At 44.8% G+C, this 27,811-nt stretch overlaps 1 protein-coding gene across 5 annotated transcripts in view; it reads right to left on the bottom strand.

The window, feature by feature from the left end:
- LOC111835357 (tenascin-like) overlaps positions 1-27,811 on the bottom strand; it is an 86,564-nt gene that overhangs the window by 2,293 nt on the left and 56,460 nt on the right. Inside the window, exons 8-27 of one of the 5 annotated variants that reach the window (XM_023795567.2) lie at positions 26,551-26,820; positions 25,860-26,045; positions 25,106-25,195; positions 24,585-24,845; positions 20,647-21,108; positions 16,633-16,911; positions 13,955-14,227; positions 13,056-13,328; positions 11,586-11,858; positions 9,545-9,832; positions 7,754-8,026; positions 6,785-6,907; positions 4,970-5,113; positions 4,742-4,861; positions 4,496-4,639; positions 4,275-4,405; positions 2,386-2,518; positions 1,896-2,047; positions 1,059-1,155; positions 807-968 (exon numbers count right to left, since the gene is read on the bottom strand). In XM_023795567.2, coding sequence (XP_023651335.2) covers positions 807-968; positions 1,059-1,155; positions 1,896-2,047; positions 2,386-2,518; positions 4,275-4,405; positions 4,496-4,639; positions 4,742-4,861; positions 4,970-5,113; positions 6,785-6,907; positions 7,754-8,026; positions 9,545-9,832; positions 11,586-11,858; positions 13,056-13,328; positions 13,955-14,227; positions 16,633-16,911; positions 20,647-21,108; positions 24,585-24,845; positions 25,106-25,195; positions 25,860-26,045; positions 26,551-26,820 — 4,134 coding nt within the window. The remainder of the gene's footprint in view (positions 1-806; positions 969-1,058; positions 1,156-1,895; positions 2,048-2,385; positions 2,519-4,274; positions 4,406-4,495; positions 4,640-4,741; positions 4,862-4,969; positions 5,114-6,784; positions 6,908-7,753; positions 8,027-9,544; positions 9,833-11,585; positions 11,859-13,055; positions 13,329-13,954; positions 14,228-16,632; positions 16,912-20,646; positions 21,109-24,584; positions 24,846-25,105; positions 25,196-25,859; positions 26,046-26,550; positions 26,821-27,811) is intronic. The other 4 variants (XM_023795568.2, XM_023795570.2, XM_023795571.2 and 1 more) reach the window with 4 other exon arrangements.

Consider the following 27,811-nt stretch of genomic DNA (forward strand, 5'->3'; position numbering starts at 1 on the left):
AACAAAATTGGAAAATCCGAGAAATAAATGGTTCATAAGTTTCAAACTACACGCCAGGTGAGTACAGGTTGAAACATGGTGAAGGTACATGATAGGTACATGACAGGTACATGACAGGTACATGATATGATATTTTTCTTTATAAAATGTGTAACAATATGTTTTTCATTGTTCTTTTGGCCTTTGAGGGGTATAAAAAGCATGATTTTCATTGCTCTGTCATCCCTTGATACAGTACATGCAGTTTTTTCATTGCTCCATCATGTCTCGAGAATTAGTCTAAAATGTCAGAATCCCTTTCATTCATTCAAAAGTGTGTGAGGGAGAGAATACAGTACAGTATTGTATAATAATGTACTTTAATATTACTGTTTTTAATGTTGGTAATGTCGCACTTTGAGTAATTTTTGAATCAAACTGTACCATATGTATGTACACAAAAATCATGTTATACCTGGGCTTTGTGGTTCACTATTAGACATAGCTACTGATAATGGATCATGATGCTGGCTGTTAAGGACAGTTATGCTTGCCTGTGGATATATTATCTTTCTTTCGTATTAGTGATTTTGGGATACGGTTCAGGTCTGATGTAATACTGGTATGGGTCCCCCATCTGATATTGAGAAATACCAGAAAACCAACCAGAGTGTCGTTATTTCAATCCCTAATAAAGATGGATGTGTTAATGAATGGTTTAGATGAAGATATGAAGATCAGCTACTAAAAGACCATTGATCAACAATAAAGGTTCAACAGAACCAAGGTCCCATGCCAGGCTAGGCGGCTGGGGTCCGCGTGCGTACCAGCTGTGCCACTGTAGCTGCCCACTTGGATTTTGAAGCGGCTGCGGGGGTCGGTCACGCTGAAGTCGTCATAGAGGGCGTAGGCAGTCTCGCCTCGGTCGCGCAGCTCGACGCGGAGCTCATACTTCCCGCTCGTCGTGATCTTGTGGAGGTTGGCGAGGCCTGGAAGACACAGGACGTCACACAGAGCAACATTTAGTGTAATGGGGTGGGATGGAACATTCCGGCATCGGGTGCGCCCCAGGAACTCACCAAGCCAAAACTCGTCGTTGATGTTCCCAAAACCTGCTGTGTAGTTCTTCCAGTTCCTGAAGAAGTTCAGTTTACCATTCTGACGTCGGAGGAACACCTGCAATGGGGGAAGGTCTGACGGTGAGCTCAGAAGATGTCACTTCTATGTGGCGAATGTGCTCCGAGCCGTCGGGGAGCTCCGCCAAAATTAATTAATGCTGAGTCATGTCAGGCTTCAGCAGTTGGTGATAAATGACGTGCATTTAACAGCTAACCTGTTGCGAAATGCATTTACCAGAATGTGGCCCCCACATTAACCAGATTATCATATATCCAGTGTAACAATGGAATAACGAATTTAATCAAACGTCAGTTTCTGATGTTACTAGGTAAGACACCTGTCACAAGTATTTAATATATAAACTTGAATTTTTCAGTTTTTAAAAACAGGATGCTGTCACCCTGTGTAATGAATGAATGTTTCCAGTTAACAGTAAGGCTTGTTGTCCTGTCACAGCATTTCAAGGCTGCTTTGCATATGAATCACCTCTTTCACTGGTAAAGCAGACTGGCGTCAAACAGTCCAAATGATGTACATTTACATGCAAAATCTCAAATTCAGGCAGCTGCCTGTGGCAGGTACTATCAGCATCGGTCAGATTAAAGGCTGCTCTCTTCACATGATGCGTTTCAGGGGCCTGTAGCTGTCGGCCGTTTAACCTTAAACATCTGAACACTGCAACAGCATGAGCATTTGAATTCTGTTTGAAGTGAGAGGAACCTTATCAGATTTAAAGAAGAAAAAACCTTTCAGAATCATACTGTATTCTGTTAGTAACAGACCAGCTGGTGACTCACAATCCATCCACCTCCATCTGTGACCATATCACAGAAGACCTGAACTGGTTGGCTCCCTTCTCCACCCATGTAGATGGTGTAGAGGTCAGAGGTGCTGTCTCCGTTGAGCAATGTTTGTGAGCAGTCCTTCGGATGTGGGTACAGCATGCCAACTACACACACATACACAGGGCATGAAGGTTAATGTCATAGAGCACTGTTTCCCACTCTGGTCCTTGGGGACCCACAGACAGTTCACATTTTTACTCCCTCCCAGTTCCCTGCAAAATGTGGACTGTCTGGGAGGGAGCTGGGAGAGAGCAACAACGTGGATTGTCTGCGGGTCCCCAAGGACTGGGTTGGAAGACACTGGGATAGAGAGAAAGAACAGGACAGTCAGAAGGAGAATAGGATCAAGGAAGCCCAACAGAAGAAAGCAGGCTGTCGATGGGAGAAGGAGGAAGGACGTGTGGGAGGAATCTGTAGTAACTGGTGTCCAGGTCGGACTCACTGGTGGTGAAAAGAACCTGGATGGGTTGGCTTGTCTTGGGCCCAGCAGTGGCCCGCAGTCTGGCTGTGTATGTTGTGCCAGGGATCAAGGAACTTAACTCGTACGAGGTGGCTGCAGGGTTCAGGGCCACTTCCTGGACAGACAAGAAACAAAACAGAATGGGTGTCAAACCTATCAGCCGGTGTTTTGTAGAAGACGGGCGTGAACGAAGAGGCTGCTGTCAGCCAGTTTTACTTTGGATCTCAGAACTTTATAGATGGGCTGCTGATAAAACTAAACTATTGGGTCTTCCTGCTTTTTCTGATTTGCAACCAGTAGTGTATATGTTCAAATCCCAGGCAAACTTATGGGTATTACTATTTTATATGTGATTGTATAGAAGGACAACACAGTTTCAGTATTTGATTTTCATCTGCTTAATCTTCTATACCTGCTTGTTCTATGCAGGGTCACGGGGTCCAGATCTATGAATGCAAGGCAGGGATAACCCAGGATGGGCCACCAACCCATAGCAGGGCACTCCATTCCAGAGCATGTGAGCGGAGCGGAGCGGTGAGAATTTCCGCTCCTCGCTCACGAGGCTGTTGGCTCCGCCCGCTCCTCCGCTCTAATTCGCACTAAGCCGCTCCGCTCAACACCGCTCCTCGCTCCACTAAAATGTCCTCCCGCTCCAGTCAAATCGCTTCACGCTCGCTCCAATTTAAAAGAGGAACAAATAATCTGCATGCCTAACAAATGTCACGTTAAACCGAAGCCTTATGTCATAAAGAAATATGAGCAACGGCAACATTGCCAGTCAGAACAGAAAATATTTATTTTTAAGCAACCTATCGGCAACAACGGACAGGTTTGGAAATGGCATTCCACACAAAAATAGGCTTAAAAATAAAGGAATCAGTGGGTTTAATAGCCTAAAGAATATACAGACACGTTTTAAATTCCTCAATTTTTTTCTGTTGATGCAGCACGTCTCTAAAATAAAATTTTACGTTACGTGAAATAAAAAAAAAAATCTTATTAGACCTACTTTGAATGACAAAACGAATTTATTTGATTACCAATATTTACATTATAGGCTTTTATACTTTAATTTACTTTATAGACTTGATATGCTACAACCATATAAAACTTGCACGCGTTTTGCTCTGGCTTCCGCTTGTTCGCGTAGCACACTCATGTTTCTGAGAAAAGTGATTCCAAAGTGAATCTTTACTCACTGAAACAGTTTCACCACATTGTTGTTCTTGCTGTACATGCTTGTCATCTATACGCTTGATAAGAATAGTACACTTGTATGATTTATCAGTTTCCTTTGTGAAATACTTTGCGAATTCCATCTCGGCCAATTTGTGTAACAGTCTTGATAATTGTACAGATGAATTCTGGGTAGATTTGGGCACGCCTCAGAATTGTAGTGTGAGCGGTATCGGAGCGAAATTGGAGCGAGACAAAGCGACCGCTCCAGCCTTAATTAGAAAACCCGCTCCGCGCTCTGACCAAATTCCGCCCGCTCCGCTCCGCTCACATGCTCTGCTCCATTCATACGCACAATCATATCTATGGGCAATATGGCAACTCCATTTAACCTTGACATGTTTTTAGACTGTACTAAACCAGAAAACCCAGAGGAAAACCCACAGTGACAAGGCAAACTCCACACACGTAGAGCCAGCGCAGAGATTCGAACCCTAGTCCGAGAGGTGTGAGACAAGTGCTAACCACTGCACCACCTCGCCACCCCCTCAGTAGATTTTAAGATGTAATTATTAATGTGTAAATACTAATGATTGACAATTGACCTACAAAGTTAGATGTCCTTCTCACAGAAGGTCAACATTTCCGTACAGAATCTGCAATAAGCAGCGCAGTGGGTATGGAACAGCACTGACCCTCATGGAGTCGTTGGCTGACCCGTAGCTCAGGATGTAGCCATTGATATGAGAGCGAGGGGGGTTCCAGGTGAGGGTGGCATGGTCACCCTGGACATTAGTGACAGCCAGGTCACGGGGGGCATCCACATCTGGAACAGAGGGTGGAGTTAACACACAGCCTGCTTCTCAGACAAGCGGTAGATTACTGCTGAAGTGGAAACGGCAGGCGTGATACTTGCCGGTGGTGAAGTCTGTGCCGCTGGGCTCGCTCCTCTGCCCTTCCCTTATCGCCTTCACACTGACGGAATAGGTTGTGCCTGGCTTCAGAGAGGTCATCTCAAACTCCACCGTGTTCCCGGACACCTGCTCCACCGTAGGGGGCTCTGAATACATAACAGGGCTCTCTGCTCAGAAACCCCAAAGGCAACACCCTCCTTCCAAGGACTGCCCTCAAACTACCCAGAATCCCCCTCTGCTTCCTGTACCTGTGCCCGTGCTATAGGTGATGATGTAGCTGTCGATGGTGGCTGCGGCAGGCTGCCAGAGCAGCAAGGCCTTGGTGTCGGTCACGTTGACGACGGTCACGCCTCGCGGTTTGTCCAGGGCTGCAGGGGAAATGCGTTAATATGTCGTGACGCCAGCTTTTCCCCCCACAAAAGATGTTTATGCAGTACAGAAAGCAGAGGCAGCCCCGCCGTCACTGACAGACCCACCTGCAGTAAATGTGTCCGTTCTGGGCTCGCTCTCCTCAAAGCCCTTAATGGCGACCACATGGACCTGGTAGGTCACCCCAGGGGTCAGGTTTGGAAGCTCAGCTTTGGATTCTGTCCCGTCTGCCGTCACGACCCTCGGGGCGCCTGTGTACAGATCAGCAAGTCTGTGATTTGATTGAGCTCTCGACAATTTTTGCAAGTTAGCTCAAACTGCATGGATTTCTGTCTTTTAACAAATATACTGTAGTTTATAATGATTCATCAGCAAGGAATTTACTGAAATACATCATATTTTTGTGTAGATTAATTTCAACTTCATAGAAATATTTCGACTAAAAAAATGTATTCACTGTGGAAATACTGCTGGGGAAAAAATTAAGAGACCATACGGCAATTTTTTATTTCATTCATTCCTAAATTGATGGGTTTCACTCATTTCTAAATTTATGGGTATATGCCTGTGTAAAATATAATATTTTTTTGTAAACTCCAACCTGATTTTTCTGTGTCTCTCATTAATGAAGGGCTTCTTCCATGTTCTATGGGACTTCAGTCCTGCTTCTAGGAGCCTGATACAAACTGTCCTAACAGTGCACTTTATACCTGCGTTTAACGTTTCCCACTCCTTTTGAAGGTCACTTGAGGTCATCATTAGATTCATGAGAAACTGTTGGATAAGTTAACGGTCATCTCTGGCATTAGAAAGTCACTTCCATACTTTACCTGGCTGGTTTCTGGTCATTCCCAGTTTCTCCTGCTTCACCTTATTCTTGTGTACTGCTCTCTTAATTTTGAACCTGGAAGCAACATGCTGCTCAGTGTAGACTGTTGCCAGCAGAACCAAGATTAAACCAGGATTTAATAACGCAGATTTGTTTAACGACATAGAGTGGTCTCTTAATTTTTTCCGCAGCTGTGTTTAGAAATGCAGTGACACCGGAGATTATTGCTAGACACCACTAGAGGGCAGGCTTTGAACTGTACGATGCACCAAACATCCACGAAATTGAAAATGAAAGCAAATGGAACAAAAATGAGGTCCATTTAAAAAATTGTACATGTTTTTATTAGAATAACTATATAAATTCCTTCTACATTCCTTCCAGCTTAACACTGTCTTATATAGTCTTTTGTATGTCGGTGTGGCTGAAGAAATAAGGATTCCAATGCTCCTGTTGCAATGGCCAATAAAGAATATTGACTTTTAAATCCGATTGGTATCTGTTAATAGTCCATGTGCACATGCCCTGTGATGGACTGCCATTTCATCCTATGGATGGAATGATCCATAGGGCAATGGGTGGAAATGATGCTGTTTTTTGTGTTGACTAAAAAAGCTGACAGAAATCTAGGGTTCTCAGGGCCAATATTGAAATTATATCCTGTGTATCAGACAGCCCTGGAGATGAATAGAGTTATGAAATGAGTCTCCTGGCACGGACCAGTGGAAACATCTGTGGATCTCTTCTTTCAGACAGCGGCAACTGACCCAAGAAGTACAAATAGTAGTCCCTGAGACCAATGTTTCCAAATCCAGTCTTCAGGGACCCACAGTCGGTCCATGTTTTTGCTCCCTCCCAACTCCCTGCCAGACAGTCCACATTTTTGCTCCCTCCCAACTCCCGGAAGCAAATACGCAGCCTGTCTGTGGATCCACAGGGATTGTACTGGGAAACACTGCCTGAGACTATACTTAAAAATGGAGAGATTCTCAGCCTGCTGACAGGCTGAAATTCAACCCAAGACTGTCAAACTGCTTAAAGAAAGCAGGATGCCCACAGGTGTTGAGGTGCAGTGGAAATTTAGCGTACTTACCTCCCTGGATCGGCACGTAGGTGACCCGGTAACTGTCCACAGGAGTGGGGAGCTTAGTCCAGTGGACGGTGGAGGAGGTGTCGGTGACATCGGAAAACCTGATGCCCATGGGGGAGTTAAGGGCTGTTGTGGGGGGAGGGGGACAAAATATGGCAAAATCAGAATAGATAATGGTGATTTTGAACGTGGATGTCCATCAATATTGGCTTCTCCAGACAGGTTTTCGCTTTGCTGTGCGGTTGTTCTCTGAATACCACACAAACCATGACACATCAGCAAAATACAGAGAAACATAACCGAACATGTCTGAGGGTGACTTTGGACTGGGGTTAGTTTTTAGGTCCGAAACAACAACAACCACAAAACAAAATGCTAAGGAGATGGTGATTATAGCAAGGCCACAGAAAAAACACAATGCAAAGAAAAACAGGTAAGTTGCTGGACTTCATCTAGTCTATAGCTGTTGCTACTGAGAGACGATGTCATGCTGCTATCAAAGATGTCATCTGACCCAGTCGGGGGACCAAGGAGCAGTCAAAACAAGCCATGTTCCTTGGACAATGCAGGACAAATGGAATTTGTGCAAATGCACAGAAACACTCCATTAGCACAAGTCAATAGCATGCGGATAGAGAAATAAAATCAACAAGTCCTTCAGATGAATGCAACGACACAGTAGCGACCGATGCAAAACCCTTCGTGCCACAAACAAACGAAATACAAATGAATGACACGCTGTCACTTCTGGGTAAAATATGACAATGCTGAATATATGTACACGCAGTTTATTGTGGATTGATAACGGTATGACTTTGCTCACACACATGCAACTGATTTTCAGGCAAGCAAACACAAATCAAGCAAAACTATGCATTTTTAAGAAGTTTAACGGTAACGATATGAAGCAATATGAAGGTTCAACAGCCGTCCCCTTTTCTTCACTCCCATTTTCTAGCCCCAAAAAGATACCTGTTCTAGCGACACCGGTTATGGGCTGGGAGCGCCGTTCCAGAGTTACCCCGTACAGCTCAATTTCGTACTCCGTGCCCCCGGCGAGACCTGTTAAGACCTTTGTCCTCTCTTGGCTGGAGACGCTGACCTCTTTCGGGTGTGCGAGTTTTTTCGAGTCTCTCACTTTAATCACGAATCTGTCGAAGACGTCGTCTTCGGCGGTCCAGGCCAGGCGGAAACTTTCGGAGGTAATGTCCGAAACAAAAAGGTGTTCCACCTCAGGTTCAGCCTCTGCGTGACAAGGAGGGGACAACTTTCTTTCTTTTTTTATTTTGGTCCCGTGAAAAAAAGCTACATTTTTGAACATCATTGCATGAAGATGATGAGGATGATGATGGAGATGATGAAGATGATGGTAATTGTTATAACGGTTAGATGAATGAAAACTCGGCGCTCCCAAACAAACAGTGGTTGCGTCGATTAATGAACTGTGTCAATCTTGATGACTCTACCATGCTTTCGGAGGTTAGGGTTTGTGTTAGTCGAGACACAGTGAGACAGAAGCAGAGCTGCTGCAGTTGTATCGTTTCAATGGGCAAATTGTGCGATATTGCATGCGGTTTTTAAATTGCAGGTAAAGATCTGTGGCCCAGAATATTCACAAAGACTGCAGAAGGTGCTCCACTGATGTCATTGCCGTGTCTTTGCATGAAAGCGGAATCCACAGGGAGAGGATCTCTGTTCGCTCATTACCTTCTAAACCCATGCATCCGTCTGACACATCAACTGACATTCAGTAGCAGCTCAAAAACAGAGCAAATTACTAAATCAACTGACATTTCATGCTGAAAATGCCTCGTTGATGCCGCTGTGTTTCCCAGATGGCAGCATTGTGCCGTGAGGTAGTAACGGCTCACTCATCTTTGGGTTCAACGGCAAAAGTGTCCTCAGAAACATGAACAATACCACAAAGCGTTAACGTTTGCGCGTTACTTCACAGTAAATAACCACAGCTACCGATTGTTTTGCCAGAAGGTTCAGGGAGACTTTGGTTGAATGTACAAAACGTTCAGTCCTGCCAGAGGTGACCGACAGCTGGTTTTCTACTTTCAACCAAACGCAGGCCCTGGTGTTTAATCGTGTTAAAAAGGAGACACATGCTTCATGACAATTAAGAGGAGGTTCATCTTGGTTATTTAACTCAACAATTCACGAAGCGCAGCTTGTAAGGTAGAGGGCCAGGAAACCAGGTCATACAATGGAGAGATTGGAAAACACAGTTGAAAATACGGCAAACAGGCTGCTTGCCCATATTTTTCTTGTGAAACATTAAAAAGGAAAGTGGTCATGGGTGAAGAAGACAAGGAAGAAGGGGGTAGATGGGTACTGTTGAGGTTTCTCTACCAAAGCATTCAGTGCCAGATGTATATTTGTTTCATATCTGAACATTTCCAACAGAGTAAACTGCACCTCTAATCCACGCGAAAAGACCAGCCCCGAAGCTCCCCATTTTTTGTTTGAGAAACAGAAATGGAAAGCTCAGCTCAGAAGCGGTGGGTCCTTTGACGTGAACCAGTGGGATGATTCCCCCTGGAGTTAAGCAATTTCTGCTTTTTTAAAAAAATGGGATAGTTGCGTTTAGAAGCTAAAACGACCACAGGAATTCAGCAGCCTGTCTGATGAGGATACTGACCAGCATTCGCTGTTTTCCTGATGGGGGGGGTCAGCTCAGTCCCCTATGACCCGGCCCCCTTTCTAACGTCCCAGTGCGTTGGTGGAGAGCCCTCTGTTTGTCAGGAATGATGGTACCTGTCACGGCCACTGTGGTCAGGGGCCGGGACCACAGTCCCGACTTAGTGACCCCGGTCAGCTGGACCTCGTAGCCTATGCCTGTTATCAGGCCCCGGATGTCCAGCGAGGTCTGGTTGCCCGTCACCGTGAACTCCTGAGGTTCCAGAAGCCAGCCGGAGTCCGTCACCACTAAGTGAAAGTGGTCAAAACCGCCAGGCTGGTCGCCGTGCCGCGCTGTCCAGGACACCCGAAAACCGAACGGGCTCACATCCGAAATATTTAGGTTTTCCACCTTGGGCAACTCCGCTGGAGGAAACAGTAGGGGGGGAGGTTTATTGCATATTACGAGGGGAGCAGCAGGAAAGGGGGCACTGACGATCCGGGGGTCACAGGTGTGAATGGGAGGTTAATGCACGCTCTGCTAAATATTTACACCAACAAACCATCAAGCTCCATTTAATTCCTCAGAAGACTAAACATCACCACATATCTAACACCTAAAGACATACTAGCATGACTTAAGAGTTCTTATGCAAACAATACAAAGTACACACTTTTTAAACAGGGCTGTCTTTTATCAAGGTAAAGCCACTATCAATTAATTACAGAGTTTTGGCTTCTAAATCAAATCCAGTATGAATCTACGATTGGCTCAATCTCTGTAGCCTAAATATCCAGCTTCCATACAAGAAATGCAGTTAGAAGCCGTTAAATATTAAATTACAACAGCAGTTGTGTTAAAAAATATATATTCAAGACGTTAGATGGAAGTATTTTCTACAAACTTGGAAGAATCCAGTCTTGATAATTGCATGCATGGAGGCTTATGAATGGTTAGCATGACATTCAGGCTTTAGATAAATGGCCCAGTAGTTCACTTTGCCATTTATTCACACTCAGTGGTGAACAACATAATCTTATCTGCCTCTGTGCTAAATGTGGGTTCTGACCATAGGGTACAAGGTAAACACACCCAGGTTCTTTGGACAACCCAGCAAAGAATTAGTGCCTGGATTGGCCTTGCAAACAGAGTGACAGGCAGACATTCATCTGTTAGTGGGACAAAGTGCTGTATAATCATGCCAATGTAATCGGATAAAGGTGCTACGCGATAGATTTTGGGGTTTCGTTGAACACTTTCAAAGAGACAAAACGGTGGACAGCTGGGGGATGGTGGTATGGGGGGGGGAGTATGCAGTGGGGGGGGGAGGTGGCAAAAAAATCCAGACACACAGTTCAAAGGAACTGAGCAGCCGTCCCGCTGAGTCTCCCCGGAACATCGGGATGGATTGTTCAATCTGGATCTCAGTGGCCAGCCGTTGATCTTCCTCCCCAGACAAGTTCAAAAGAAACACTGATCCAAACCTCCCAGACAGGTCAGAATCCTAATTGTTTTTCGCCTTTCTACTCCCAAGCCCAGAATTCCCGCTGCCAAGACGCTGCAGAATCGGAGCAGAATCTCCGCTGTGCTCAAAGCCGCGCTCAGGAATTCTCAACACACAGCAGCCTTTACCTCAGTAGGCGTTAGCGTTATTGGGTTTAGGATCTTGCAGGAGGAGGTCGTCTGAAATGCAACGTCACCTCAAAGGCTTGTTTGACACCCACCCAGGTCAAATAAGCACACGGACTGGACCGGAGTCAATAGCAGCAGTGCTAAGAAAATGCTTCAAAGGACTGGGATTGAGCCAAATGTTACTCACCAGACAGCCTGTCCTGTAAGCATCAGCATGCAAGGTGGTGCTGTTGGGTTTTTAGTCTGTCGCCTTCGTTACTGTGGTTACTCCGGGGCAAGGGAAAATGTCAGAAAGCAGGCAAGGGCATGCAGGGGTGTTCGGGGGGGGGACAGAACGAGCTCCCCTAAGAAGAAGCTGTCGCATGGCAGTCTGGATATCACTCAAGCGTGCTGCTTTTATAGCTTAATCCGCTATAAAAGCTAGAAATAATCTGACCAGTAGGTGGCAGCACCGAGTAACGGGGAAGATTAATCAAATCTCCAAATCAATGCTTCCTGCACTGTCCGATGGGGCAGGTATAAATGGTGGTGGTGGTGGTGGGGTACCTGTGACGGCATGGGTGGTGAGCGAGGGGGTGCGAATCCCGTGGGAGATGCCATACAGCTCGATGTCGTAGGGGGTGGCGTCCACCAGACCCACGACGCTGCCGTGTCGAGCTCCCCCAGGGAGCCAAAGCTCCAGGGCATCGTACAGCTGCTCCGAGTCACTGACCCGGACCATGAAGCCATCAAAGTGACCTGCCACTGTGCTCCAAGACAGCGTGAAGTTATCTGGGCCTACGTCAGACACCTTTACAGAGCCCAGCTGAGGATCAGCCTCTGAACAGAGAAAGAGTTGGTGTTGGCCTGTTTACACGAATACTCTGCTAAACAGGTTTGATCTTTCATTATGGTAACTGCTGTCTGTCCTTTAGGCTTGGAGCCTATCCCAGGCAGAATAGGGCACAAGACAGGGGTATGTCAGACCTTCCCTGTCCACACATGTACACGCTCAGGCATTATGGGGAATCTAGAGATGCCGCTTAGCCTAACTGCTCATCTTTGGATTGTGGCAGGAAACTGGTGTCCCCGCATAACACGGGACGAACATGCAAACTGTACACATAGACCAGAGACTGGATTCAAACCAGCAGCCCTGGAGGAGTGAGGTTACAGTGCTACCACAGAGCCACTGGAGTCCCTTAGTGTATCCTCCGGAGATCCAGGGAGCACAAGATTTTTAAATATTGATTAAATTATTGATTTGGCAGGAAGAGCTTGTTGGCAGGGTCACACCCCCATACATGGAAAGTCGTCGTTAAGCCCAAACTGTCTTCTTAAAGGAACAACAGGACTTAATAAAGTGGCATGTTTAATATTAGAGATACGAGCAAAAGCAGAAATGTCCTCTACAGAGGACACGAATGAAATACTGAATGTAGCTAACAAAAGTGAAGGGCAGAAACGTTATATCCTACGTAGCACACATACGTCTAGCCAGTGGATAATTTGAAGTAATTGCTATCTTGTTTTTGATCTTTCACCTGTATTTGTGAAGTAATCACCTCAGATTAGTGCTGGCTGCAAGTCAGAAACTGTCTTTGCATAGACGTCTTGTCAGTTATCAAACCAGTTGAGTACTACATTGTTTAGACATAACTTGTGTATGTTGGCCAGACACTGACTATATGTCTGCTGTGGGATGTTATACCCTGATATGTTTCCTTATCTGATTTTGGAACCACTGATCCAGGTAAATTATGAGGATCTATGAATAAATGTACAAATCCACATCTGCTGCATGGTTACTACGACTTCTTACTCACAACTCACAGTCATGGCACTTGCATAATTCCATAATCTAGATCATACAAGCGCCGTGCTCGCTGACTAATCTGTCAGGAAAGGCATGCTTAATCTCTACTTTGATTCCCCCACAAAGTCGCAAATACATGTTAATAAGATGGTCGAGCTCAGAGATGAACCAAACGAATGTAGCTACAGATGTAGCTGGGAGGGAAAGTGGACAGGAAGTACCTGTGGTCGCTACAGCTGTTAGCGGTGGCATATTGAGTCCGCCGACGTTGCCATACAGCTTGATGTCATATTGTGTGTCCCCGCGCAGCCCTGAGATCTCCGTGGAGCGGGCCGACGTAGGGAGCGTGCGGCCCATCGCCCGAGATGGCACCGCCGACTCCCTGACCTCCACGACAAAGTTGTCGAAGGACTTGGCGTTCGTCCGCCAGGAGAGCGAGAGTCTGTCTGAGGTAACGTTAAAAACAACTAGCCTGGCCAAGTGAGGTTCTGTAGCTATGGAGGAGAAGAGAGTCAGCGTTTGTTCATTAAAAACAAAATAGCCCATTTGTTTGCTTTCTGTTTAGGTTATCTGACTCCATCAGCCTACGCACTTCTCTCTTCCATCTGCCTAGTGCAGGACACCAGGAAGATCTACGACGAAAGTAATTATCGCAAGTACTCATGGATTTGACCCTCCAAAGGAATCTTCTTATGTACTTGAATACACCCAGGGCACAGCAGGAACATGGATACAGAGAAGTCGCTACAGATTTTGGGCCCTGTGAAGGCATATGATATTGGACCCCCAACCAGACCAGTCCAATTATGTTGGGGCCATTGGAATTGTCCTTATTTTCCCTCCCTTTCAGCACACCTGCATGGATATGTTGACAGATTCAAGAGGCCCTTGAATACATAAAATTATTGTACAAGGGAAGTGATGCGGGGTAGGGGGCTCAAGGTGACATTTAGTCTGGGGGGCCAGAATTTACAGCTATGCCCCTGATTATATCTACATGCCACAAGACGTAAAATGGAGAGGTCAGAATACCAATGGCATTCAAAGCATGGTGAGTAGTGACTAAAGTATTACAGGAAATGCATTTATGACATTATAAAATGGGAAGGAGCAACAGTACCTGTCGTCGCGACTGCACTGACCGCCTGCGTTCTCACCCCCTTTACAACCCCATAGAGGTAGGCTACATAGTCAGTACTGGCGCTCAGACCAGTGATCTCATGGGACAGTGCATTGTGGGATAGGTTGTACTCCATTGGTTCGAACAGCCAGTTGGAATCAATGATCTCCAGGACATAGCCCTCAAAGATTCCCTCTGTGCCATTCCAGGAAATGGTGAAGCTTTCTGACGTTACGTTAGACACAAGCAGCGTGCCAACTTCGGGCTCTGGCACTGAAGGAAGGAATGATTATTGGCTTTTTGAAGACAGTGGTAGAAGAAGAATACCTAGCGCCTAGCCTCACATATATATGGTTCATAACTCAACACACCAGGACAATCATAGCAGACATACTGTAACACTACATGAACTTTTTCATGTGTTTTCATGTGTTTCATGTACTTGTGTTCTATCTGTATCACTTTAATTTACACCATTTTCCACTGCAAATATTACCTCTTCTGATCATTCTAGCCAATTCATGCTGTTTCAGAAGTGAGCTCCTCTTTTTTGTAATGAAGCTAAGGCTATCTCAAAGGTGTGCTATCAAAGGCTAACCCCGATGAATAATTTCTGAAGAACATGTTTTCAGTCTAGACTCCTTTCGAGGGAGGCTATGAGTCACAGTAAAAGCACTAGTTCAACAAAACATTAGTAAAACATTCTGCGTTCTGCATACATCTGAACTGTGCAACGTCAAGGGTTATGATAATGTTAGGAGTACAGTCATCGGTACAGTACCAGACAGGGATTATGGTAAAAATACTCTTTAAATTGTAAACTTTTGTAAAGTGACATTATAAACTATTTATAGTTTACAATGTGAGTATTATTTCAGTATAAGAAAAATGTGATTAAAACCATAATCTAGCTAAACTGTCAGGTTAATACAACTGCACATACACATAACTGATATTCACAAGCCTTAATCTGGCAGTTTCATCGGAGATGGCAGTTTGAAGCAGTGGGAATGCTGCAGTAAAATGCAGGGCTCAAATAACTTCATAAAATCCACTTTAATAGTGGGTTTAACAGTAAAACATTAAAACGCACAAAAGAGAAGGGAAGACACATGCCAACATTCATACAGTTAGGATTAGAAAATATGAAACAAGGCAAAGGAGAAGGAAGAGTTTGTTACTAAAATGAAAAGCTTTCCCTGCCATTATTTAGTATAGTTTAATGGTGACGTGTAGATACTTGTTTGCACTGTGATATGATGACAGGCGGCTCACGAAGAGGCCAGATTAGTCAGGCAGACACACTGCAAGTGAGTCTTTCTCCTGAATGGAAGATATAATTTTATATTTTTTTAATCAATTTAGTCAAGAATTTAACTGCTCCTTTCATATCCCTCCATTCATTTTCCCAACAATGACGACCTTAACCCCCACCCAGTCCGGACCTTAACTGTAAGTAACCAAACACAATATAAGACTTTTTGTATTTTTGTTTTTTTGACTGCAGTCACAGATTTTTATAAAATTGGGTTTCCCCTTGTGGGGACCGAAAGAATGGTCCCCACAACATCAAAATAACAGATTTGTACCACATTGTGGGTCATTATACATAAGCCCCCCCCCCCCCACACACACACACACACACACATACATTTACTTTATATATCCTCTAGAATGAAACAGTTTGGCTTAATGAACAAATTCTTCATGTTTAGAAATTAATGAGAAGAAGGTTCTACAGAATCATCTGAAGTTCTTCCACCCAGGACTGACATCACATCACAGTGAGTAGAGCTGGCATGCAGATGATGACAGCAAAGGAGCGTTGTCATGGCAACGCAAAGGGCAAGTTGAGAAGCACACAGCGGGCAAGGGAGACACACACTCCAGGGAAGATGGAACAGCAGATGCCCTCAGCTAAAGCTCACATGCAGTGGATGTACATAGCCTGGATCAGAAGTCAGAATAATATATATAAACTCACTCATTGGCAGATATATCAGCAGCAATAATTATTTCTGTATATATTACTGTCCATTTTTGTTCTGTCCACTAGAGGCAGTGTCACAGAAATTGGTCAAGCTGCATGGTATAAAGACTGCAAGTTAAACTGCATGTAACTAACACTAACTTGTGAACCTAACTGGCGCTGAGGGTGAATCACAAGCATGTGAGCATTAATCAGGAGACACGACTGTTAAGCACAATTAGCAAACAGGAAAAATAGTTCTAGATTATGGTCATCTCATGGTTAAGGTATGTTCATGCATGCAAATGTATGGTCTACTTGGTTCATTTACTATGAATTAAGATGGAATGACGTCAACAGATGTGGTTTGATCTGGTGGATGCAAGAAGCCCAAACTGGTGTTTTGTGGTGTAGTATTGGATGGACGGGAACCATACAGACATGCAGGGGCACTGGGGACGTGAGCTGGACTGGAGACAGGTTGTTGAGGGGGTGGGAGGTGCCAAGGTGAGTACACAAGATGGTTGTTAAAATGGCAATGATGGGAAATGATTCAATGCATTGCAGTTTCATTCTCTTCATTTGCTCACGCTTCATGCTGAACAGACTGACGTGGGACGTGAGGTTCCACTGAACAGAACAAAACTCTGTTCCAATGACATGTGGTGAGGGGAAGAAGTGTGAGAAGGAGACATGAAGAGAGAAATACCTGTGGTGACTTCGGCAAGGGCCGTCTCTAAGAGCGACCCCCGGTGGAAGCCACGCACTGAAACCACATACGAAGAGTTGGGGCTCAGCTGAGCGATGCCCACACTCCGGGCGTCGCCGGGGAGCGTGTGGTTCTGCCCGTTGGCCCAACCATCTGAATCTGCAACCTCAATCAGAAAGCCATTGAAGGCTACCTCGCCTGATGTGTCCCAGGACACGCGGAAGCTGTTCCACAGCATGTCAGACACGGTGAGGTTCACCACCCGGGGCTCCGCCTCCTCTGGTTGGCAAAACAGACCGGAAATGTATCTAAGCGGCGGGGGATGACTTTACATCTGCAGGGTTCAGCTTCAGAACCTCAGTGCAGTGTTTCTATTGGTCTTCCCCCAAGAAAATCAATATCACTTTCAACAAATGAGCTCTTTTAGCTGTGGTCATTTTTTTTTTTAAGACAAGCCAAGGTATGCACGAGCAGATGTCAAGAAAAAATGCATTTATCAAATTTATATTCATGTAACCCATGCATTCAGGCAATGATGTCTAAGGAACTGAACTGGACAAAGGGTGTGGATTCAGTGATCTCAGGAAGAGAGCTGCCGATGGTGTCACCTCGATTCCTTCAGAAAGGTAAACAAGGTACGACATAATATATGACAAATATATTATTATGTAAATACAGTGACATGATATTACAGTAAGATACTTTGTGGGAAAATAGTTTTGAGAATGAACATTTCTTTATGCCAGTGATCGCGTGTAGCTATTTTACATGAACATGCAGATCTTGGGCTGCATAGAAACAATCGCTGATTTTCATCAGGAATGCTGGAGTGTGTTGCATTATGAGAGATGGTTGTGATCCTGATGTGTGCAGAAGTTCTCTAACAATCCAAGTGAGATTTTGCTTGCGATATTTGGGGACTGAAATTTTACAGTGCAGCATGGACTGTTTGTGGAGCCAGAATCACCACTGGCTTAGGAGGTTGATGTTACAGCTAGTGGACATGATAGTTTGTGGTCAAACTGTAGATCTTTCATGTTAAATGTGCCTCCTGGGTACACAATACCACAATATGCAATACCGTGCAGAAGTCTTAGGCTGCCAAAGAAAATCACTATTTCAAAACCACTCCTTAAGTGACCATAATATTTGTAGTTACTGTCCAAAATATCCATGTCTTTGCTGTAATCACCAGCACACCCTGTATGATTAATACTTTAAGAAATTTGTGAATTTGGTTAATCAAGTGAGACAGTGGTAAAATATAACAAAGCCATTAATTAAGTGACTGCTCATGGGGATTTTTGGGAGCCCAAGGTGAGGTCTTCCAGCCATCAAACAAGATAAGGAGGAGAAATTCTTGTTATATTGGTATTTGTATATATTCTAATGTTAGATATTTCTTTTACTGAGCGAATTCACACACGTACAGCCTAAGACCTTTGCACGGGACTGTATAGCAAGATGATGAGGATGAGTGTAATGAGGAAGATGACAAAGATGAAAATGATGATGAGGAAGAGGATGATGGTCAAGATGTTTTCTTCATGGTGTTTATTCAGCACAAATGACACCAATGAATGAGTCTTAAACGAAAGTACAAAGAGCTGTGGGTGCGAGAAATGCTACTTGGGTTAGGTGTCAAGGTCAGCGCCTGATCCTGACACGAAGGAGTCTGATCCTGCCCTTCGTGTCGTTTCCCAGTTTGGCCAGCAGGTGTTGCTGGCCATCCTGTCCTGTCACTCCTTGTCTGATAATCCTTCTGTGCGTCCTCTGTTCCCTGGCCTGCTGCTTAGCTCACTGGGTTGAGTGTGTGGCTCTGACACTGATTCCCTCCAGTGATGTGCTTAAAGCTGTCCAGTGACCAGCATCACCAGTTACAGTGGTACCTCAGTACTCAAACTCATTAGAGCCTGAATTTCTTAAAAGTCGAGCCAACCAGTTTAAAAAAAAAATGGCTTAGAACTCAATCTGAATCTCAGAACCGTGAACGCTGACCTAAGATGACTTGTACGCATGGGGAAATGAGTCACGCGGCACGTCTCTCAGCGGTAACAAAGGGTAAAGCTTCAGTCTCAGCCTCGCATTTGCTGTGATAGCATCGTTTGCTGGTGATAGTACTTTTTTTTATTGAAAATCCTGTATCAGGTAATACACTATACTTTATAGCATTTTGGTACCTGTTGCACATTGTTTGGATACATTTATTTTCTTACTCTACAAATTTGTCACGCCCGGCTCGTACGATCCTCCTGTGTGCCCCCCTCGTTAACCTCGCGTGATATCCCGATGTCATCAGCTGTTTCTCGTTATTTCCAGTTAGTCATGTGTATTTAAGTCTGCGTTCAGGTACGTTTCCCCAGTCCTGTCAATGACGTCTACTCCGTGTTGTGCCTTGTTTGCCAGCAGTAAACCCTGTGTTCTTGGATTTCTGTCTGCCTAACCCTGATTCCGCGCTCCCTGCTCGCTCATCCTGCACGCGGTGTGACAAAATTACTGTTTTGATAAATTAAATGTGCTTAGATGTGTTTAGTATATGCTCTTCTTGTTCATTTTGTGTTTAAATGCTAAAAAAAAAACATATTTCGGTGTAATTTTTTTGGGGCCAGGAGCCAATTAATTGGTTTTCAATTATTTCTTATGGGGAAAATTCGATCAGAACTGGAACTTTTTAGGATTCGAACCCGAGTTCTGAACAGATTAAGTTTGAGTTCAGAGGTACCACTGTATTTGTATTTGTTATTTTTCTGTTCCTTGGTGTTTATTTTGTGTCTTAATTCCTGTGCTTGGTTCACCCTTCTACTGTTCTGTTCTGGTTTTGTTTTGTACCTTTTGATTTAGTAATTGATTAGCTTTGCTTTGTATTCCCAGTGCCATAGAATGTCTAAGCCTCTTAGTTCTGTGTTCATCTTGGGTAAGTACTGTAGTTCCACTTGTTTCTCATTCCTGTGTCTTCCCTGATTGGTTAATTCATTATTGAGTTACACCTGTCCCTTGTTTGTCCTGATTCCCTGTGTGTGTGTCCACTCTGTTCTCTAGTCGCGAATTCTAGTTGCATGTTAGTGTTCAGAAGTGTTTGTTACGGTGTGTTATTTGCGTTGCTTTTTTTGTGCCTGATCTTGTTCCCGGTGGTTTCTTAGTTCTCTAGTTGTGTTTTTTCCTAGTTGTTCCCTGTTTTTCTGATCCCTCGTGGTCCATTTGGTTTTGTAGCGTGTTTTATTTTGTAATAAACCCCTTGCAATCGTAGGGCTGCCAGTGGATCGTTACTCTTTTCCTGCCTGCACCATGCCACGCTGCAAAATTAGGTGGGTGTTTCCCTTATTGCAGCAAGTGGGAGTAATAACCAGCACATCCACATAAGGGGTCTGCAGTTTTACCCTTTAAAAAAAATCCCCTACATAAACTATGTTCTCTGAGACAAAATGAATTGCAAAGCTAAATAGTAATACAGTCAGTTTTTTGGAATTAGTTTAGATAAAAACCTGGTGCGGAGGTACATAAAAATACATCATTTTCTGTAGGATTTTGGTGAATGGATCATTCTAATCACTATAAACAGGGACTGACATAAGTAGTATGCAAGTATGCATTCACTTTAAAAGCAATACGTGCGGCAATCGATTGTTGTACCAGCATGAATGCGTATGTATTTTATGTGCATTTGCACTGATATGACAAGAAATTATCCTGCATTTTAACCTTTATATGCTACTTCATGCTTCATTTGTGGTATAGAGGTTAAAATGCATGATCATTTCTTGTCAATACCTACATTTTCCCCAATATTGACTTTTTATGATGTCAAAAACGATGTCATGACATTCCCCTGCAATCCCTGCAGAATGGCCCTTCAAACCCCTCAAGTATTAATCGTTATCTTGTCCTATGAAGTGCAGGATGGAAAGCAGGAAAAAGAGATCAGATTGATGAATGATGGAGGTAGAGTGATGAAGTTGGGGTGGATGGATGATGATGGAGGTTTGGATGATGGGTGAAAGTCACTTGAAAAAGTACCTGTATTGGCAGGACCCTGTTGAGTTGGGGGTGGCTCCCCCTCCGAAAAGCTGTGCGGAGAAATCTCATAAGGAGTGCCAAGCGACCGGCCATCTACAACAGGTGTCCCAGTGGCCCCAGCAGCCTTGGTGGCCTCAGGGACCGTGACCACATGAGCCCACGTTGGCTTTGTCAAAGCATCCAGCTCTACCGAGAGATTGTCTAACGATCTTTTGGGTGCTACCTGGGTCACACCCGTCGTCATCTGGGTCACGCTGGTGACGTTGAGCCCTCCCGGAAGTTCTGAAGTGGATGCTTCGGGTTCCATGACAGAGACCCCTGACAGGAAATGTGTCACGGGGACTTTTGTCCTAAAGGAAGTGGTGGGAACCACTGCAGAGTCTGGAGCCCGGCTTGGAATAGGAGTGGGTGCGATTTTGATACTCAAAGCAACTACATCTGGACTTGGGGCAGACTTGGGCGCTAAATGAAAGCACATTTGAACAATTAATGGGTGACTTCTGGCAGGAGAAAAATAACAGATAAGGAACAGAAATAGAAGTTCTGCAGCAGTACAGACCTGTGAAGATACCTTTAGTGAAAGACAAAGAAGAAAAACGACAAAACTATGAAATGCATGGACACTTCAAGGCTCAACCTTAAGACTGTCATATCTTGAGGGGTCTGGAGATTTGCTGCTCTACATCGCAGTCATCTCCACCCACACAGTATGATGGAAGGCATCTGCCCACAGCCATGCATGTATTTATTTACCCTGCAGTTTGTCTCTGATACAACTGACCTCTTCTGGGGCCTCTGTGGCCTGCATGCAGCATTACTCATTCATGCCAGAAAGCTCCGGTTATTAATGGCTCTGTGGAAGAGCCATTAATTTTTGAAGGCACCACGTAGTCCGCCTCGGCGGAAGTACACGCTGCACTTCAAGGTGGGACGAGAACTCCGCGTGCCACAAGCACACTTTCTGATCAGTCACGAATGTGGCAGACGGCCCTCGAGATGCACAGCGTAAGCAAGAAGCAACGTCCTCTCCGACATGCATTCCGGGATTTCACATTCCGATGTTTAAACGATCATGGTGGTGAGATGCACGATGGAGATGGAAGGGATGTAGGCACCCGGCTACAGATCTGGTTGCTTTTCAAAGTTCAGTTAGGAGAATTTAAAAGAAGAATGAGTTTTTATGGGTTTTGGATCCACAGAGGGTTCTGAATGTACTCTGGATGATTTTCTCTGTGAAACTCAGATAAGTTTAACCATTTGGTTCACATTATGGTCTGGGCTTGGTAATCATGGAGCCTGTAGAATGCTATCATAAAATCTCCAGTGAAAGATCTCGTTTTGTATACGTTCTATTGAACTTATTTGTCTGAGACAAACCAAAATTTTGGTCTGTTACAGTAGGGGTTCCCAACCCACAAGGGTTGTTTTTTTTAACAATGTTTGATGTTTTTACATTTTGACCACATCTAAATAAAAAATTAAACTGGTTAAACTTATTAAACTTCTCTGTCCTGCCAATTGATCTGCCACTGGCACACCCAGCCAACAAGTTTTACTGGTCCTTGAAATTTTTGAACAACATAGACCAGTCTGCAGTCATAAAATGGATGGCAACCCCTATGTTACAGAACAAATAAGTTCTTGTGATGACTTGGGAAAAAAAAAGACATTTCACTGTTTGTTTTACAATTTTAAAAAGTTAAATCAAAACTGCTAAACTGAACCCAAAGTTACTGAAAGTTGAGTAACTTCAGAGTAGTACTTAAGTGTTTGATGGTGATGGCTACCTATTAGGACCTTGCTGTGGAATGACAAATATCCTTCCAAGAGCTTTGGTTCTGCTGGCCAGCAGTTTTTCTCCAGTGGCTAACAGTTTTGACTTCAGCTCTGTTTCTGCCTTGAAAAGCAACTGGCTCTGTTTCTTGGGCTTAGCCTTTCCAGCATGCGTATGGAGATGATGTTGGGAGGGGCGACATGCAAACCCCCCGCCCCAAGGATGTATATGCAGCCTCTTGGAACCTACACACCAAGGGTTCATCTTAAGTCATGCTGCACTTTACTCCGGTGCATGCGGAGGTCAATGAATCCATCATGCAAGACCTCCTCACTGCCGCTCAAATGCGGAAACAATGTCAGTTCATGTTTGGCCGTTGATTTATTAAGGAACACTAGCAGCAGGAAGATAATGGCAGCTGTAAGGCAGCCTACACAGTAAATACCTGTAACAGCAAAGGTTTCAAGCGATGACAATCTTTGGGTACCGTTTGTCATGGCCCCATGGAGTATAAAACATGTGACATCACCATGGAGATGAATTTCCATTCTCTTCCACGATCCCATGACCTCCCATGATGGCTGCATACTACCACTCAGTTATCATACTTGATGTGTGCCTCTGACTCTCACAAAATCAGAAATCCAGATGTTGTGTCTGACACTGTTAGTAGTATTTGGAATTGAGGGCATCAGCAGAACAGAAGGTCAAGATATTCTTCTCTGCATGCTTGGTATTTCAAGGATTTAATAACCATACACCGAAAGTGCCCAATATGTCTCTGTCTTTCTCAGCGATTGCTTTGGGGAAAGCCATGACCAGTCAGCTTTTCCTCAGTCTGTGACCTCAGCTACTGGACCTGAGGGCCATTTGCCAACCCCCAGCTTAATTTAGCCAAACAAGATGCAGTCGATCCCGAGAATGACTGATTAGCTGAGGTAATCTAAACACTTCGGCCTGATTAATGAACCTTTGCATCACTGGCATCCAGGCAAATGCGGTCCACAGTTTTATGCTAACAAATTTGACTGAAATTGTACCACGTTTTCTTGGCCTGAAAATCTCCATCCAGCAGTATGGCTGCAAGGAGCCAAAAGCAATTTCAGAAGCTCCTACAGCTTGCTTGTCCTCTGCCCCTGAAAGCAGCAGCAATGTAGAAACTCCAATGATTCTGAACATAACTTTTCTGAGGGTGTGAGGCAACAGTGTTTACAGCTGCAAAATTTATTATCCAAATATTTCCATGGGATGTTTCCAGAAGTGTGACCCCTGTAGCTCAGCTAATACGGTTTTCAACACACTGTTTTCTAAGCAAGGCAAAGTAGATTTACTGAAGTGTCCAAGCACTTGCGAAACAGATCTGGGCTCAGCAAAGGAACCATGTCATGGATCTGTGAGCTTCAGCCTTACAATAGCCTTCTTTCCCAATCACAACCCCATGAAAACATTCATGTACTAGATCCTATGAAATATCCATGGATATCAGAACTATCTCTCTTGGGACAAATAGACTGAGATTGTCTCTAGTGTTCTATGCAAACCATATTCCTGATTTTTCCTTTCACGCACTGCTTAAGTCCAGGGTGAAGCACATATGTAATGCTGTGTTGGTTCTATCCAAACAGTAATTGTGTGTTTTTATCCCTCCTGTTCCTGTGAGATTTGCTATGCCTCTCCGGTTATTTTCGTTCCCTTTCCAAAACACGTTCTGGTCTCTTGCCTGCCCCCAGGATTCTCCCAAACTCCCCCAAAGCTTTTCCAACACAGGAAAAACCATGACTAGATGCTTCGGCAAGACCATTTCCCCAGTAAAACCAGTAGCATTCCCCAGTGGAAAATAATCATTGTACGGGTATTCTTGGAGTGGACTGGAGGCTAACATCATATCTATAGGTATCATTTGATATGTGGTAGGGAACAAAAATGTGTTTGCATGGGAAACAAAAACATTCTTGAAGGGAAAAAAGTATAAAAGTCAACTCTGCAGCCTAATTTATCTCCAACGTTACTGCTGTTATTTCGAAAGTGTTAACTTCACCTACCTAAACTTCTGCACCCTTGTCTCAGGAAAATGTAATCAGAGAGATGGCAGCGCCCTGGGAGACGGCTTTAGCTGCATGCACTGAGGGCTCCACCACGGCTGACCTTCCCTCCACATGCTCACCTGTGGACACAGACAGACTGGCAGGGCTGCTCCTCTGCTTTCCCCTCTCCGCCGACAGGCTGATGCTGTACTTCTTCCCGGGATCCAAGCCGCTCACAGTGTATGTCGTGGCGTCGCCTGGCACTGGTATGTCCACCCGCTGCCCGTCGGTGATGTAGTCCAGCCGGTAGCGGTCGATCTTGGCCCTCGGCCGCTTCCAGCTCAGGGTCACACTGGTCTCAGAGGAGTCTTTCACCTCCAGGTCCTTGGGAGGATCCAAGTCTGAATGTGGACAAAGTGCAGAGGTGTTGTGGTATGTTTTGTGCCTTTTGTCTCCTATATCCTTAAATCTCATTAACCTCAATAACCCCCATAAACTGATGCGAGTCACCGGGAACCAGTGAGAATATTGTTTTGTCTTGATATTATGACTGCCCACATTGGGAAAATACGGAATAAACAGTGGAAATGTGAGTAGATACGGGTTTCCTGACAGGACGTGCAGTAATTGGTCTGCTCAAGGCGTCTGTGATGCAGCTCACCTGTGGCTGCGTTGGTGGTGGCAGGTAAGCTCTCGCGTTCCCTCTTCATGGCCGTCACGCCAATGCCGTACTCTGTCCCAGGCCTCAGGCCTACGCAGTGGAACAGCGAAGATCAGGAAAGTCCTCTCTTACACGGTTTGAAAAGAGACAGGTGGCCATCTTGGAATTGCAAGCGACTCTCATCAACCTCATTACAAAACTCAGTGAATACAAGTACCAGGCCTGGGCCTTTGATATTCCCACCACTTTCATCTCGCAAACATTAACCAGAAGGAAACTTGCTGCAGGTGGGTCACTGGTCATCTGCAAACAATTTCTATGTTGTGGTTTTTTCGTGGAACAAAAACCAAAGGCAGAGCCTGCGAGATCAGGAGTGCTGCAGACAGTACAACTGTCTTCGTGTAGTACTGTCATATATAGCCTTTTATTTATTTATCCTTTGTTTTTATTCTACCCCCTCCCCCCTGCATTTTTCCTCCCTGTTTAATTTGATCTATCGATACTCTCTTGCACAGTTGCCGAAGCAGGACAGATTTTCATTTCAATTGTAAGTTGTATGGGTATAACTGTGCATGCGGCAAACAAATCTTTCAAAATTAAGTACTGAGTGGAAAATAGCTCATTTTAAATGAACACTCACATAATGTTTAACCTAAACCCAATTGTATGTTAGCACAAGATCGTAGATTTCCGTGTCTGTAAGAAGGCGATTTGCCGGCCTGCTCTCCGACAACCTGCCTCATGCTGCCCTCACCAGAGATGGTGGCCTTGGTTGTGCCTCCAGATCCAGGGCGGACCAGCAGCTCGTTGTGCGCCCCCCCAGAAATGGGGCCGTACTTCACGCGGTACTTGTCAATATCGGCCTTGCTGTTTGTCCACTCCAGCGTGATAGTCCTGTCAGTCTGGGTCACCTTTTGCAGGTCCTGAGGAATGTCCAGCTCTGAAACGAGACAGCTTCTTTAAATGTATACTATACCTCAGTCTCAGCCTTACAGAATCCCTAAAAAGATGCTGTGTACACCAGGGGAGAGTCTGTGTATCCCCCTGGCCAGAAACAAATAATGGAAGGGTCATGGGATAAGTTCTCATTGGGTTTCAGGTTCATTTCTGAGATGGAACACCTGGCATGTAGCCTTCAAAATGAAAGGCTTTAACAAATCAATCATCCCTGTTTTGGAACAAATTCACATCAGAATCAAATGTTTGGCCCGTTCAATTGATCCAGGGCAAATTTTAGGACAGTGGCCCTTGGTTTTGTCTTGATGATGGAATTAAGCCCTTGGGGAACTCGGGGAATTCGGGAACCTTGATCTAAAGACATTTGTGAACTTTTCAGATTCTTGGAGAAATATGGCTTGTGGAATGGAAAATTCCAGAACACTGGGCTCACTTTCTGGAGTATAAAGAAGATGCCTATAGACAGGGCATTTTGGGTCCATTCCTACCTGTGGTAAAGGTGCTCGCTATGGGGCTGCTGGTTGCCCCTCCTCGCTTGGAGTTCAGAGACACGTGGTATTCTGTGTCAGGCTCCAAGCCACCGATGTGATACTGTGTGTCCGTGGGGATAAGGTTTGCCGTCTTCCTGTCCGATGGGTCTTTGCTTGGCCCGTAGGAGATAGTAACCCCATCCACCCGGGCTAGAGGCCGGAACCAGCTAATCAGAGCACTGGAATCGGTCACATCACGTACCTCCACCTGGCTAGGGGCGTCGATCTCTGGGGGTAGATGTTAGAGAGAATTACCAGGCTGAAATTATGCTGATTTTGGCCTATGCAGAGAATTCTCATTCTCAAATATATCCCACAGCAGGAAACGCTCTTGAACCCAGATCCCACTTGCTTCAACAAGGTGGTAATTAAAAACGTATGCTCATCCCAGCCAGGGGGCCTTAAAACCTCGTCCATTTCATTACTAATTAACTGACCAACTGCTTCTTTGACACAAATAATTTTAACTGTTGTCGCTCTGGTTATATCCTTATGTTTACGAAACTTGCCCAGTGATTTTTCCATTGGGCTCTGGGGTTCCAAGAGAACAAAGAGAATACATGAATAAATTAATGGATTTAGCCAAACTGAAGTTATGAATTCATCACAGCAGAAGGTCTTGAAATCCAGGCTGCCGCAGCCTCTATCTCAAAAGTGGCACCTCGCTGTGTAGCTCGCAAAGAAGCTAACGGGGCGAAGCCTTTAGCTTCTCATTTCATCTGAAGTCCCCGGAGGGATAATGCCACCACAGGGTGCCTCAAGTCCCTGCTTTGGGCCTCCTGCCTACACACAGTGTCTGAGCAGCAACTCAGCGGGCTCTGAGAAACCCAGGGACGTTCTGAGGAGGAGACGCCGAGTACAAACGAAGAGAAAGCTCACAGCGCAATGGGTACAGTATGCACCAGGGTAAATGGCCTCTATTCACTAAACCTTCCATAGAGCTGCAAGTCATATGCATGGTGCAGCAGGGCAGTGGGAAATTGATGATTGTTTCTACCCTCAGAATTAATGCCTTAGATGCCAAGCACCCTGGATAAATCTCATCCAGCTCCAACTCTGTTACTGACTTGAGCTCCATGATGGATTGCTTATCCATCCCTGACCCTCCTAATGATCTGGAACCTTCAGATGATAACAGGCTGGTCCAATGTACTATAGTTGACTCTTGTGAATCAGGAGTTCAACTTTTCATCCTTTTAGGGCTGGTGTTAGTATTTAA

Source organism: Paramormyrops kingsleyae, chromosome 7 (assembly GCF_048594095.1).
Source record: "Paramormyrops kingsleyae isolate MSU_618 chromosome 7, PKINGS_0.4, whole genome shotgun sequence".
Lineage (NCBI taxonomy): Eukaryota > Metazoa > Chordata > Actinopteri > Osteoglossiformes > Mormyridae > Paramormyrops > Paramormyrops kingsleyae.